This window comes from Eumetopias jubatus, unplaced genomic scaffold, assembly GCF_037043125.1.
Source record: "Eumetopias jubatus isolate StellerSeaLion01/CBP00866 unplaced genomic scaffold, mEumJub1_p1.0 scaffold_8, whole genome shotgun sequence".
NCBI lineage: Eukaryota > Metazoa > Chordata > Mammalia > Carnivora > Otariidae > Eumetopias > Eumetopias jubatus.
In genome coordinates, this window is record NW_028274814.1 from 48,409,555 (window position 1) to 48,423,355 (window position 13,801).

General features: G+C 39.1%; 1 protein-coding gene and 1 pseudogene across 1 annotated transcript in view; both read right to left on the reverse strand.

Moving 5' to 3' along the window:
• Positions 1-1,698: 1,698 nt before the first annotated feature.
• LOC114221662 (taste receptor type 2 member 50-like) lies at positions 1,699-2,737 on the reverse strand (annotated as a pseudogene).
• Positions 2,738-3,681: 944 nt separating this feature from the next.
• The window catches only part of LOC148163706 (eukaryotic translation initiation factor 4E type 2-like), a 34,354-nt gene continuing 24,234 nt past the window's right edge, over positions 3,682-13,801 (reverse strand). Inside the window, exon 5 of the mRNA XM_088025705.1 lies at positions 3,682-4,512. Coding sequence (XP_087881831.1) covers positions 3,763-4,512 — 750 coding nt within the window. The 3' untranslated portion in view covers positions 3,682-3,762. The remainder of the gene's footprint in view (positions 4,513-13,801) is intronic.

Consider the following 13,801-nt stretch of genomic DNA (forward strand, 5'->3'; position numbering starts at 1 on the left):
ATTCATCCATGTCTTCAGTCATTAGCACATCATTTGGACTAACTATTCCCAGGGCTGGCTTTATGGTCTGAGGAGTCAGCAGGAAACAACATAGACATGATCTCCACATTACATTGTGTATATTCTGCTGGGGCAGACAGATGATTAAAAACAAATGAATAAATTAGATGTAGGAATAATTTATCTTAAGGTTTCAATGATGTTAAAATTTCCTAATGTAAAAATCAATTTGGTATGTAAATTCAGTTGCTGAACCAGGTAATACATTTCTTTCTTAAAATAGAATTTGTTATTAATAATACATCAACACACTATTTCATTATTTTCCACAAGACTGTAATAAAACAGATGATGAAGACATTCCCTATAATTATTATATAAACATAACAGATACTATTTTAATATATGCAGAAAGGTCATTATGTACTATCATTTTTTTTTAAGATTTTATTTACTTATTTGTCAGAGAGAAAGAGAGAGCACAGGCAGGGGGAGAGGCAGGCAGAGGGAAAAGCAGGCTTCCCACAGAGCAAGGAGCCCAATGCAGGACTTGATCCCAGGACCCTGGGATCATGACTTGAGCCAAAGGCATACGCATAACTGACTGAGCCACCCAGGCATTCCAGTACCATAAATTTTTACTATTCTTATAATGAACATATTTTTTTTAAAGATTTTATTATTTATTTGAGAAAGAAAGAATGAGAGAGAGAGCACAAGAAGGGGGAGGGTCAGAGAGAGAAGCAGTCTCCCCACTGAGCAGGGAGCCCGAAGCAGGACTCCATCCTAGGACTCCAGGATCATGACCTGAGCTGAAGGCAGTCGCTTAACAAACTGAGCCACCCAGGTGCCCATAATGAACATATTTTTAAGACAAGGAAGATCTGAGTCTTGTTATCTGAAGCTTAAAAGAAACTTTTTAGGTAGCAAGAGGGAAAAAATGATTGGCAATTCAGAGATTCAAAGATGAGAACTGAACAATTTGACTTCAGATTTCAACTACCAAAAAGGTCTTCTTCATTCAAAAATTGTAAGAAATGACTCTCCTAGCAGCATATGGGAACATAGAAATATTGAAAGCAAGTCATGCTCATTTTTTTTCTTCCTCAATCCTATCGTAGAACTTGATTTTTTATCCAAGAGTTTACCTACTTGTATTAAATCTCATATTCTTTAGCATTGTTTATTGTACACATACATAAAATGTATTCTAAATATATTTATCACTCTTGAATTTTATTGTGTGCATCTTTCTTTTCCTAATAATAGCTCTGATGGCTTTCCATTAACCAAGAAGAATTCATGACGGAATAATATCTACCCCAAACATTCATCCTCAATGTGTGATTTACAACTGAATATCATTACCACACAAAAGATTGAAGACTCAAACAATAAAATCTAAATACTGTGGTACATATGTGTGGTGCTGATTACAATGGGAAATAACAATGGTTTCCTGAGATCAAGTTGTCGGTTCTGGAAAATGCATAAATATAGATCAGAAATTCTTCAATTAGAAGATGATACATAGAATATGTATATGAAATACACTTTGCTTCATAATCTTGGAGAAATTTCTTACAATATTTTGTATAATTAGATTGCTTACCTGCAAAAGATGGGTTAATGATATGCTAATCTTATAATCTTTCTCATATTTTTCATAAATACACACTCACACTTTTTGTGATACGCTTAGGTAAAAGACTTTTCTAGAAAGCACTTTAGAAAGCACTCAATGTTATACTCATTAGAAAAAGAGGAAAGAAGTATAAAATGTTATAGACTCCATCAACTTGTTTTCTCCTAGAAAACACATGATGCCCCTCTTATATCCTTTCTTTCAGCCAGCACCTCAGCTGTCACAGAAATGACAGAAAGGCCTCTCTCAGCTTCTTGTTTTCCCAAATCAGGATAAATGAGTGGCTTGAACATGATTCCAATAGCCTTGCAAAGCAGGAGGATCAACTTGTTCGGCAGCCCATTAGAACTCCAGACTGTGACAATTAGAGTCAGGAAGTAACCTGCTAATAACAAGAGAAAGGAGATCACAGTCTGCATGGCTCTTATGTGGACCTTGGTGCTGGGATCTTGGGATCTTCTACCACTGGATTGCATCTTCTTGAGATGTTTCCACAACGAAAAGATTAACAGCAGGAAAGATGTCAGGGATATAGCCAAGGGCACAAAGTTTGCTAGCGTGAATACAGTCATATTCAAAAGGCTTACAATGTTCCCCAATTTGGTCTGCCTAGCGATGTTTCCTTCATATGCATTTTCTCATATATGCTTACCACTGTGACATGAAAAACCAAAAGAACAAAGACCCCAACAGTATCACAAGAACTATACTTTTAACTTTCCACTTCAGGCGAAGAAAAATAAGGCTAGAGAAATTGGCTATTTTGAACAAATAAAATACGCTGAGGCTAGTACCAAGCCAGATACTAAAATGATTGTTTACCATCCATGCACTATGAACAATAAGTCTTACTTCTAAACTAAATAAAGCTGGATTCAACACAGCTGCAAACCAGTTTATTAACATTACCCAGAACAAACCGATTCTGGAGACTGCCAGAGCAGTGAGGAATTTGATCAGCTGAGGACGTCTTTTGTCTCTTGACCCAGTCAATGCAGTTCACCACTGCTATGAAGCCACTGGCAAAATTTCCTAGAACAAATTCTGTTATTACTAGGATGGAAAAAAAATGCCCAGTAGTAAAGTTACCATGTCTAGGAGGAAAAACAAACCAAAAAGCCAAGTCTAATGTCACTGGTTGTGATTCCTTGAATATTTGGACCTTACGTACTATAGGCAGCTGATCTCTGAGTGTGAAAGTAAAGTTCTTGTTTCTTTTAAGTTCTGTGACTAATGTCAAGCAGGAAAGCACCAGGGTATGCTAATAGATGAGCTCAATGCCATCTTGATGAAAAACATTGTTATTCCCAAATAGATAAGTTGACTCCGACTCACACATGGTGTGTCCTTGCCATGGGCTGGATTATTCCATAACTAATGTCAGAGTGAAAGCTGGGGTCACATTTGCTAACATGCAAATAAGGACATATTGTTTTGCAATTTATTCCTTGTTTAACCTTTCCATAATTTGTGTTCACCAACTTTAGTCTTGAGGTAGTAAAATTTAAAAACCCAATACATAGAACAAACAGTGAATGTTCAAACAGTTTCATGGAGCTGGGTTATAGCTAGGATCTACAGCGCTATGGATTTATTATTACTTTTTTAATGCCAGATTTACATAGGAAGAATTCAAGTTTTCCTATCAAAAGCATCCAGAAAAGACAATTCTCTCTAAAAGCTGGTTGCTGATAACTAATACTTTAAAAAGTTTTATTTATTTACAAGCTCATAAACACACACACACACACACACACACACACACAAACTCACCCAAATACATGTGCATCTCGTGGATGGAATTACTGTCCTATAATTTCCAAAATGTAAAACCAGTGTCAGGAGATCATCCAGTTTAAATCCTCCCTTTCTCCCATGCAGACTTTTCAACCCATTATTTATTTATTTATTTTTAGTTTAGCACCATTTATTAAGTGATCTCAGCTGTTGTTATAGCTGCTGCGTGTCAGCCTGTTCTTAAAACATAAAATGCTCTTCCAATTCCTCTTGTCCAGGACAGAAGGATGTTCCAGGTAGCATGCCAACAGAACAAGAGACTCCGATGATGCCAGCTTCAATGATGGTGCCATCCAGAGAGGGAGAGGGTCATGGCACATTCAACCACGGCTCCAAAGGTTTTGAAAAAGGAGCCTTTGGGGGCCCAGGCTGCCTGGCATTTTGATGCTGTCGGTGTGGGTTTTGTACTCCATAATGGTGTTGGGAGGTAAGTTAAGCACTCGCCGAAGCGTATCCCAGATTCGGGCTGTGGTTGCTTGGTCACTGGCAGTCTTATTCCATATTGAAATAATGTCCTCCTGAAACCAGAGAGAGACCACAGCCCCACAGATCTCCTCCCCAACCATGAACTGTTCCCCCAACATGGCCAGGATAAGATTCTCCCAGCAACGGGATGCCAAGCCCTTCAGCAGCCAAATAATCCACTTGCCACCATTTTTATTTGCATCATCCTCCCACATGGGTTTAATTCCTTCTTTGAAGAGATGGAAGTCACCATGACCTGTCAGGTCCCCAGGACGTACCATGCGGCTATAAAACCTCCAGAACTGCTCCACAGAGGCAAAGGTGCCAATCTGTTTGATATTCTGTTCATAGCTCTGTGAGCTGGTGGGACGGCCGGGCGTCCTTCTGGAGTACCAGAAAGTATAGTTGTACTGCAGGGGATGCTCTGCTAGTCCAGGAACAACAGCCTTCCTCTTACTGCTGCCCTGACTTTTGTCTCGTTCTGTTTCTTCCTTCTCACCATCTTTCTGTGTGCTGTTTTCTTCATTCTGATCATGGCCTCCACTGTCATCGTCTTTCAATGCATCGAACTTGTTGTTCAGCCTCTCACCGCCCCCGTCGCCACTCTCAACCCATTATTAATAGCTACCAGATATATCTCTCATGCTTAGGGCTTTGATAAAGTTCTTTTTTGAGTCTATTTTATATTCAAATATTAATATTTAATTAAAATATTCAAGAATTTTGTAAACAGTTTTGGGCATTTCAAAAGAACATGTGTTTTCCATTGCCAATTCCAGTATTTTCCATATATGAATATTCAATTTTGTTTTCTCTGTTTAATTCATTTTTGATAACTTCTTTTTTAAGATTAATAGATGTTAAAATCAACTTTTACCCTTGAATTTCATTCAGATTCAGTTTTTGTAGTAATTGTTTTATTTTTTTATTTTTTATTTTTTTAAAGATTTTATTTATTTATTTGATAGAGAGAGAGAGAGCACAAGCAGGGAGAGCAGCAGGGGGAGTGGGAGAGGGAGAAGCAAGCTCCCTGCTGAGCAAGGAGCCTGATGCGGGACTCAATCCCAGGACCCTGGGATGATGACCTGAGCCGAAGGCAGATGCTTAATCAACTGAACCACTCAGGCGCCCCTGTAGTAGTTGTTTTTAGCAGAGGATCTTGAGCCGGACTGCCAGGATGAGAAACCCAGATTGTCTGCTTCATACATCTCTGATCTTGGACGCTGTTCTGAAACTACTCTCTGCCTCATTATGATCATCAGTACAGTGCAGATAGTAATGATATCCTTTCCCAGTGGTCTTTGTGAGGAGTTTGTATACTATATTCCACCTTGCCTGTCTGGTACAGAAAGGGCAGGAATGTTGTTCCTTAGTCATTTGATCCTGTGTTGTTTGATACACTAAAGTTAACCAACCATAACTTCCATTTAGGAATAGAATGTAGCAAATTGAAAAAAGAAAGATTCCCTCCAATAACAAGCAGGATAGAGAGCAAATTGCCAAAATTGTATTTGAAATTCATCATAAAGCTGTGCAAGAAGGGAAGACCACCTGAACTAAAAACTGGACTACAGAGTCTTCTCAGGTAAAGAGATGATCTATATATTCAGTGCAATTCCTCTCAAATCCCGGCAGGGATTTGATATATATATAATATGGAATATTATGCAGCTATCAAAAGGAACGAGATCTTGCCATTTGCAACGACGTGGATGGAACTGGAGGATGTTGTGCTGAGTGAAATAAGTCAATCAGAGAAAGACATGTATCATATGACCTCACTGATATGAGAAATTCTTAATCTCAGGAAACAAACTGAGGCTTGCTGGAGTGGGGGTGGTGTGGGAGGGATGGGGTGGCTGGGTGATAGACATTGGGGAGGGTGTGTGCTATGGTGAGCACTGTGAATTGTGCAAAACTGTTGAATCACAGATCTGTATCTCTGAAACAAATAATGTAATATATGTTAAGAAAAAAAAACAAAAAAAGAAGAAGATAGCAGGAGTGGAAGAATGAAGGGGGAGAAATCAGAGGGGGAGACGAACCATGAGAGACGATGGACTCTGAAAAACAAACTGAGGGTTCTAGAGGGGAGGAGGTGGGAGGATGGGTTAGCCTGGTGACAGGTATTAAAGAGGGCACATTCTGCGTGGAGCACTGGGTGTTATATGCAAACAATGAATCATGGAATACTACATCAAAAACTAATGATGTAATGTATGGTGATTAACATAAAAATAAAAAATTTAAAGAAAAAAAGATAGTGCAGTATTCTCATGCAGCTAGATATATATATTAATGAAACACAATTGAGAGTCCAGTTTAATATTTACATTCATGGTCAATTTGTTACTGAGCCCAGTTGGGCTGCCTGTCACTCGAAAGGCCATTACTCAAGAGATGAGATTTTGTTTGTTTTATTTTTTAAGGTTTTTATTTATTTATTTGAGAGAGAGCATGTGCATACAGCAGGAAGGGGCAGAGGGAGAGGGAGAGAATCTCAAGCAGACTCCCTGCTGAGCATGGAGCCCGACACAGAGCTCGATCTCAGGACCTTGAGCTCATGACCTGAGCTGAAATCGGGAGTCAGACACTTAGCTGACTGAGCCACTCAGGTGCCCCTCAAGAGAGGAGTTTTTGATTGGAAAGGAACATGAGCTTTATTCAGGAGGCTAGCAACCTGGGGAGAAGGCCGACTCTTGTTCAAAGCCAACTCAGAGATTTCTGCCTGGCCCAGGGTTTTTAAAGGGGTTTAGGGTAGTTACTCAGCAAAAGGAGTGCAGTGGTCTGCAACATTTCTTGATTATGTGCAGACCCCATGATGCCAGCTACACACATGATCTCAGTGCAAGGGGGTCATGCTGGGGGTCCGGTTCTTATTCCGTGATGTTTAGGAGGACTCTGTTCTTTCAGCAAAGGAGGGCAAGGTCTCCTGATACACAAAAGAAGTTCAGTAAAATAATTTGTGACCTAAAAGAAGAAAAACATTTTGCTAAAAAGTTGCTACGTTAATCAGAAACCCAAGGTGGCTTCATATAGACTTGCTGGCTGCTGTGGCCTCGGAAAGTTCCGGTCCTTTACTCCTCAAGGCCAGTGGCCTACAAATCTCAAGAAAAGTAAATTAGTTCTTTCACAGATCAAGGGCCTTAAGTCAGTAAGTAAGGAGGGTGTTAACTTGAAGCAAGTGAACCCTTAAGACCAGCTGGAGTGCTGCTACAAATGAATTCAAGAAAGGTATCGAGGCAATCAAGGGGAGAAATGATCTTTCTTTTGTATCCACAAACGAAGTTGGGACAATTAAATATCCACATTCATAGAGATAAATTTAGACCCTTATTTCATACCATACACAAAATTAACCCAAAATTGATTGTAGAACCTAAATGTAAGAGGAACAACTATAAACTTTAGAAAAAAACATAAAAGAAAATTTTGTAAACTTGAGTTAGTCAGACTTCTTAGATACAACATCAAAAGCACAATTCATAAAATTAATAAGCTAATAAATTGGACTGTGTCAAAATTGAAAACTTTTGTTCCCTATGATGTTCACACCCTAATTCCCTCCCCTTAAACATGGGCAGGACTTGTGACTTATTTCTAGCCTGCAGAATATGGCCAGCATGAAGGAATGTTGCAGATACTTAGGATCCCAAATCCCTAATTCTGAGTTAATTAAAAGGGAGATTATCCTTCACGGGCTTGATGTTATCAGGTAAAGCTTCAAAAGAGTGGCTGGGCCTCCACTGAGTGAGAGACTCTTGCTGGCCTTAAGTAAGTAAGCAGCCATGTGATGAAGTACACACGGAAAGGACCACAAGAAAATGAATTCTGCCAACAACCCATGTGAACTTGGGACTGGATTCTTCAGCCAAGCCTGCAGATGAGAATACAGTTTGTCAAAATGTTGGTTTTTAACTTGGTGAGATCCTGAAGCTGAGAACACAGATAAGCTTTGCCCAGACTCCTGACCCAAAAAAGCTATGAGATAATAAATGTGTGTTTGCATGCACCCCAATGTTTATAGCAGCAATGTCCACAATAGCCAAACTATGGAAAGAGCCCAGATGTCCATCAACAGATGAATGGATAAAGAAGATGTGGTATATATATATACAATGGAATATTATTCAACCCTCAAAAAAGTGAAATCTTACCTTTTGCAATGACATTGATGGAACTAGAGGGTATTATGCTAAGTGAAATAAGTCAATCAGAGAAAGACAATTATCATATGATCTCACTCTTATGTGGAATTTAAGAAACAAAACAAATGAACATAGGGGGAGGGAGGGGAAAATAAAATAAGACAAAATCAGAGAGGGAGACAAACCGTAAGAGACTCTTAACTATAAGAAACAAACTGAGGCTGCTGGAGGGGAGGTGGGTGGAAGGATGGGGTAACTGGGTGATGGACATCAAAGAGGGCAAGTGATGTAATGAGCACTGGGTGTTATATGCAACTGATGACTCACTAAACTCTACCTCTGAAACTAATAATACACTATGTTAATTAATTGATTTTAAATAAAAAAAGAAAAAGACAAAGATCAAACTACCCAATACAGATCAACCAAAAAATAAATAAATAAAAATCAATGTGTGTTTGCTTGTTTGTTTGTTTGTTTGTTTTATTTAACGCACTAAATTTCTGGTAATCTGTTGCACAGAAAGAGCAAATGAATACAATGACAGTGATTCAGAATTTAGTGTTTTGGTCTATTTGATAGAGAAGATATCTATTCTATCAGGTGAGAAAAGCTCCACAATTTGGTTTGCTAGTTTTTTTGCTGTTGTTGTTTATCTGTTTGTCAATTTGTGCAAGAATATATCTTGCTTCTTCTGGAAAGGAGAATGTCTGTATTAGTGAATTTTACAACTGTACAAGTGAATTTTTGTGTTCTATATCTATTCTGTCCCTGGGCTGATATTATACAAAGAAGCAAGCCCTCTGTGTTTCTGTTTGCAACTGACAAAAGCCTTTGCCTGTTATTGTGAGTATGAAATTTTTGCCCACCTCTGGATACTCTTATGCAAGGAATTTTGTTCTAAGTGCTTTACAGAGTTTAAGAAACACTTATTAAAACGTAACATTTGAGAATTCCCGGAGAATGAAGAAATCGAACTTCTACTACTTTAAATATGCTCATCCATTTAAAAAAAAAAAGAAAGAAAGAAAATCTTTTCTACAAAAACTACTAGTTCAGGAGTGTTTTTCTATAAGAAACCAGGCTTATATAATCCAAATGATTGCTATAACAGATCAGATTGGCATATGGTTTCCTCTGATTTTTTCAGTGTGGGATATGTTTTACTTGGTTTTTTTTTTAAAGATTTTTTATTTATTTATTTGACAGAGAGAGACACAGCGAGAGAGGGAACACAAGCAGGGAGAGTGGGAGAGGGAGAAGCAGGCTTCCCGCTGAGCAGGGAGCCCAATGCGGGGCTTGATCCCAGGACCCTGGGATCATGACCTGAGCCGAAGGCAGACGCTTAACAACTGAGCCACCCAGGCGCCCCATGTTTTACTTTTTATAAGATTTGGGGTTGTCATTCTAAATTCCTAAAATTCTTGTACTGGTTTACTGATAAGATAAGCTAATATTATGTTCACATGTTAAAATACACAAAAAATGTAAAAGTACATGTTCTAATAAACTGAATAGAAATTATGAAATGTTTTGTGTATCAACAGTAATTGTTTTCTGTAATATATCGGCTTAAAAATGTTCCAAGATTCTTAGTTATATTTAGGACTTTAGACTAATATTAAATTGGGTGATAATCAAAAATCTTTGGATTGTTTCTAGGTAAGATGGAATACTGAAATGTGGTCACCCAACATAGTTGATATATATGTATTCTTATACATATATATTTTTAAATATATATATTCACTTAACAAATTTATATTTTATGCAGTGCATAGAAAATATCTCTGGAAGTATTGCTTACTGAAGCTGTTTGGTCATTACTCTAGGTAAAACATCTTGTGAGTGCATTTTACTACTTTTCAGATTTACCTCTTTCTTTTTTCCCATTATTTCATGTAAAGAAAGATTAGTTGCACTACTAGGTATTTATCCAAAGGATACAAAAATAGTGATTCAAAGGGGTACATGCATCCCAGTGTTTATAGCAGCAATGTCCACAATAGTCAAACTGTGGAAAGAGCCAAGATGTCCATTGACAGATGAATGGAAAAAGAAGGTGTGATATATATATACACAAAATGGAATATAATGCAGCCATCAAAAGGAATGAAATCTTGCCATTTGCAACAGTGTGGATGGAACTAGAGAGTATTACGCTAAGTGAAATAAGTCAGTCAGAGAAAGATAATTATCATATGATCTCACTCATATGTGGAATTTAAGAAACAAAACAGATGAACCTAGGGGAAAGGAAGGAAAAATAAAATAGGTTAAAAACAGAGAAGAAGACAAACCATAAGAGACTCTGAGCTATAGAGAACAAACTGAGGGTTGCTGGAGGGGAGGTAAGTGGGAAGATGGGGTCACTGGGTGATGGGCATTAAGGAGGGCACATGATGTGATGAGCGCTGGGTGTTATATACAACTGATGAATCACTAAATTCTACCTGGAAATTAATAATACACTATATGTTAACTAACTTGAATTTAAATTTAAAAAAATAAAGATAGATTAGTGATCACTAGTTTTACAGTTTAGTCTATAAATTATAAATTATGGAGAAGAATCATGATGGAAATAAGGGAAGAACTGGCATTGTCCAGAGATCAGGGATTTGGATCAGATGAAACAAGAGCCCATTTTTGGAGCTCCAAGTTTGGTGGTTGGAAATATGACCAAATGCTTTGACACAGTTTACATACATAGATGGTGTGTAATTCCCGTACCCTTCAATATGGGCCTCAGTGGTTTGCTTCAGTAAATAGCATGTCCTAGAACTGACACTGGTGAATCTGCCAGATGAGGTTTAAAAAGCCAGTCATCTTGGGACATCTGCCTTTGAAGCCTTGAGTCACAGTGCTGGAGGACCCATGTGGAAAAACCAAAGAGAAGCAGAGTTGAGATGCCTGAGCTCTTCCGGGGCCCAGCTGCTCGAGTGTTCCTAGTGCAGGCACCTGGAAGAGGCCATCACGATGACTCCAGCAGCCTCATAAGAGACTCAGTGCCAGAACCATGCAGCTGAGTCACTCCTGAATTCCTGACTCTTAGTAACCAAGAGGGGATAGTGATTATTGCTGTTTAAAGCTACTAAGTCTCAGGTGATCTGTAATGAAAAATAGGCATCTAATATAGTAAGGGATAGCTTCTTTTGTTAGATGGGAGCAGGGATTTTTTTTTTTTTGTCAATTTTAAATGGGGGGTAAGTGGTGAATGTTGGGGAGCTGAAGAAGCAGATTACATCGAACAGGTGTCATTCTCTTCAGTCACCCAAAAGCTGGATCCTACTCCTGGAATCATGCCTTATTCTATCGATCTCTAATTTTATTTTATTTTTTAATTTTATTTAATTTTATGTTATATTAGTCACCATACAATACATCATTAGTTTTTGATGTGGTGATCCACGATCCATTGTTTTCGTATGACACCCAGTGCTCCATGCAGTACGTGCCCTCCTTAATACCCATCACCGGGCTAACCCATCCCCCAACCCCTCCCCTCTAAAACTCTGTTTGTCTCTCAGAGTCCATCGTCTCTCATGGTTCATCTCCCCCTCTGATTCCCCCCCTTCATTTTTCCCTTCCTTCTCCTAATGTCCTCCATGCTGTTCCTTATGATCCACAAATAAGTGAAACCATATGATAATTGACTTTCTCTGCTTGACTTATTTCACTGAGCATAATCTCCTCCAGTTCCATCCATGTTGATGTAAAAGTTGGGTATTCATCCTTTCTGATGGCTGAATAATATTCCACTGTATAGATGGACCACATCTTCTTTATCCGTTCATCTTTTGAAGGGCATCTCGGCTCTTTCCACAGTTTGGCTATTGCGGACATTGCTGCTATGAACATTCGATCTCTAATTTTAGAGAACTAAATTGAAATACTTCCCCAGCCTCCCTTGAAATTATGAAAGCTCCTAGCATGGCTTTTTGATGTGCCAACTAGGCATTTTCTAGAATGTGCTGATGGTGTCCTACAAGGGAGACCCACTCAGGAGAGCTATCGGGCAGGGGGAGGCCAACAGCCATCTGCAGCACACACACACCTTTTTCCTGCTACCCATTCAGATGCTAGCCAAGGCCCTAGGTCCTAGGAAAGGATTTTTCAGATGTAATTAAGGTCTCAAATCAGTTGATTTTGAGTTAATCAGAGAGGAGGCTATCCAGAAGGGGCCTGACTTAATCAGATAGACTAGGCTATCCCAAAGGTTAAGAGACTCCAAGCAGCAGAAAGAAAGCTTGTGATCTTCCCTTCCTAACTGCCAACCACTTGACTTTGGGTTCAAACATTAGACAGCCTGGCAAAGAGTGCTCAGCCAGCCCCCAGGGTCCTGCAAGACAATTCCAGGTAATAAATCCTAGTGGTTCTGCTTCTCTAGTTCAACCCTGACTGATACAACACACATTGTGGGATCTATCTCCATTGTATTAGTATTGTACTACTGCACTGCATAACAAATTAATCTCCTGTAAACCTTGGCAGCTTAAAACAACACTTACGTATTACCTCACAATTCCTGTGTGCCAGGAATCTGGGCACAGCTTCGCTAGATGCCAGTGGCTCAAGGATTCTCACCAGGCTGAAGACAAATTATCCATCATCTCCAAATTATCCATCATCTCGAGACTCAACTGGGGGCTGATGCACTTCCAAGCCCACACACTTGGCTATTGGCAGTTTTCAGGAATTCACTAGCTATTGACTTCTAGCCTGTTCTAGCTAGAACAGGCTTCTTGTCTTATAGTCCTCTCCATGGGGCAGCTCACAATATGGCATCTGGCTTCCCTGAGTCTGAGGAAACAGAGAGCAACTATATTAGTTTGCTAGGGCTGCTATAACAAAATACCACAGATGTGGTGGCTTAAAAAAACAAATTTATTTTCTCACAATTCTGGAGACTGGAAGTCCAAGATCAAAGTGTCAGCAAGCTCACTTTTGTCAGAAGCCTCTCTCCTTGACTGGTAGATGGATGGCCACCTCCTCACTGTGTCCTTATATGGTTGATCCTTTGCCTGTGTTTTCTGTGTTCTAATCTCTTTTTATGAGGACACTCAGCATATCGGATTAGGGCCCACCCTAATGAAACCATTTTAACTTAATTACCTTTTTCAAAGCCCTATCTTCAAATACAGTCACATTCTGAAGTACATGTGAATTTTGGGGGGACACAAGTCAGCCCTTAACAAGCACCTAAGACAAGTATAACTTAACATTATGCCCTACACATCTGCTATATTTTGTTCATTAGGAGGGAGTTACTAAATCTACCTCATACTCAAGGTTACAGATTATATAAGGGCACAAACACCAGAAGGCTGAATCATTGGAAGCCAACTCAAGGCTGTGTATCACACTCATTTGAAGGGGGAAAAATAAATCATTGAGACAGTCACTTTCCCAGGCCTCCTTGAGATTATATGTGAGATTATGGCTGAGGCTTTATCAAATAGAAGCTAGTAGGCAAAGAAACAGGGACTATACAGAATCTAGTGTGCAAGGTAGTGCCACCATATTGGTGAAACCAGTATCCATTGTCTATACAGTCTGAGGCATACCCTGTTGACTCTCTCTGCAGTGGGCATCAGTGTCAACTTCGCCTTGTCAAATCTGCAGTGATTTGTGGTATTGTAGGTGCCAGTGGCAGCCTCATGACCTCATCCTTTGGCGAGACTATAAATTCTCCAAGTTAACCAATTGTTACAGGATTTTTTCTCCCATCTTAGAAGATGGGTTA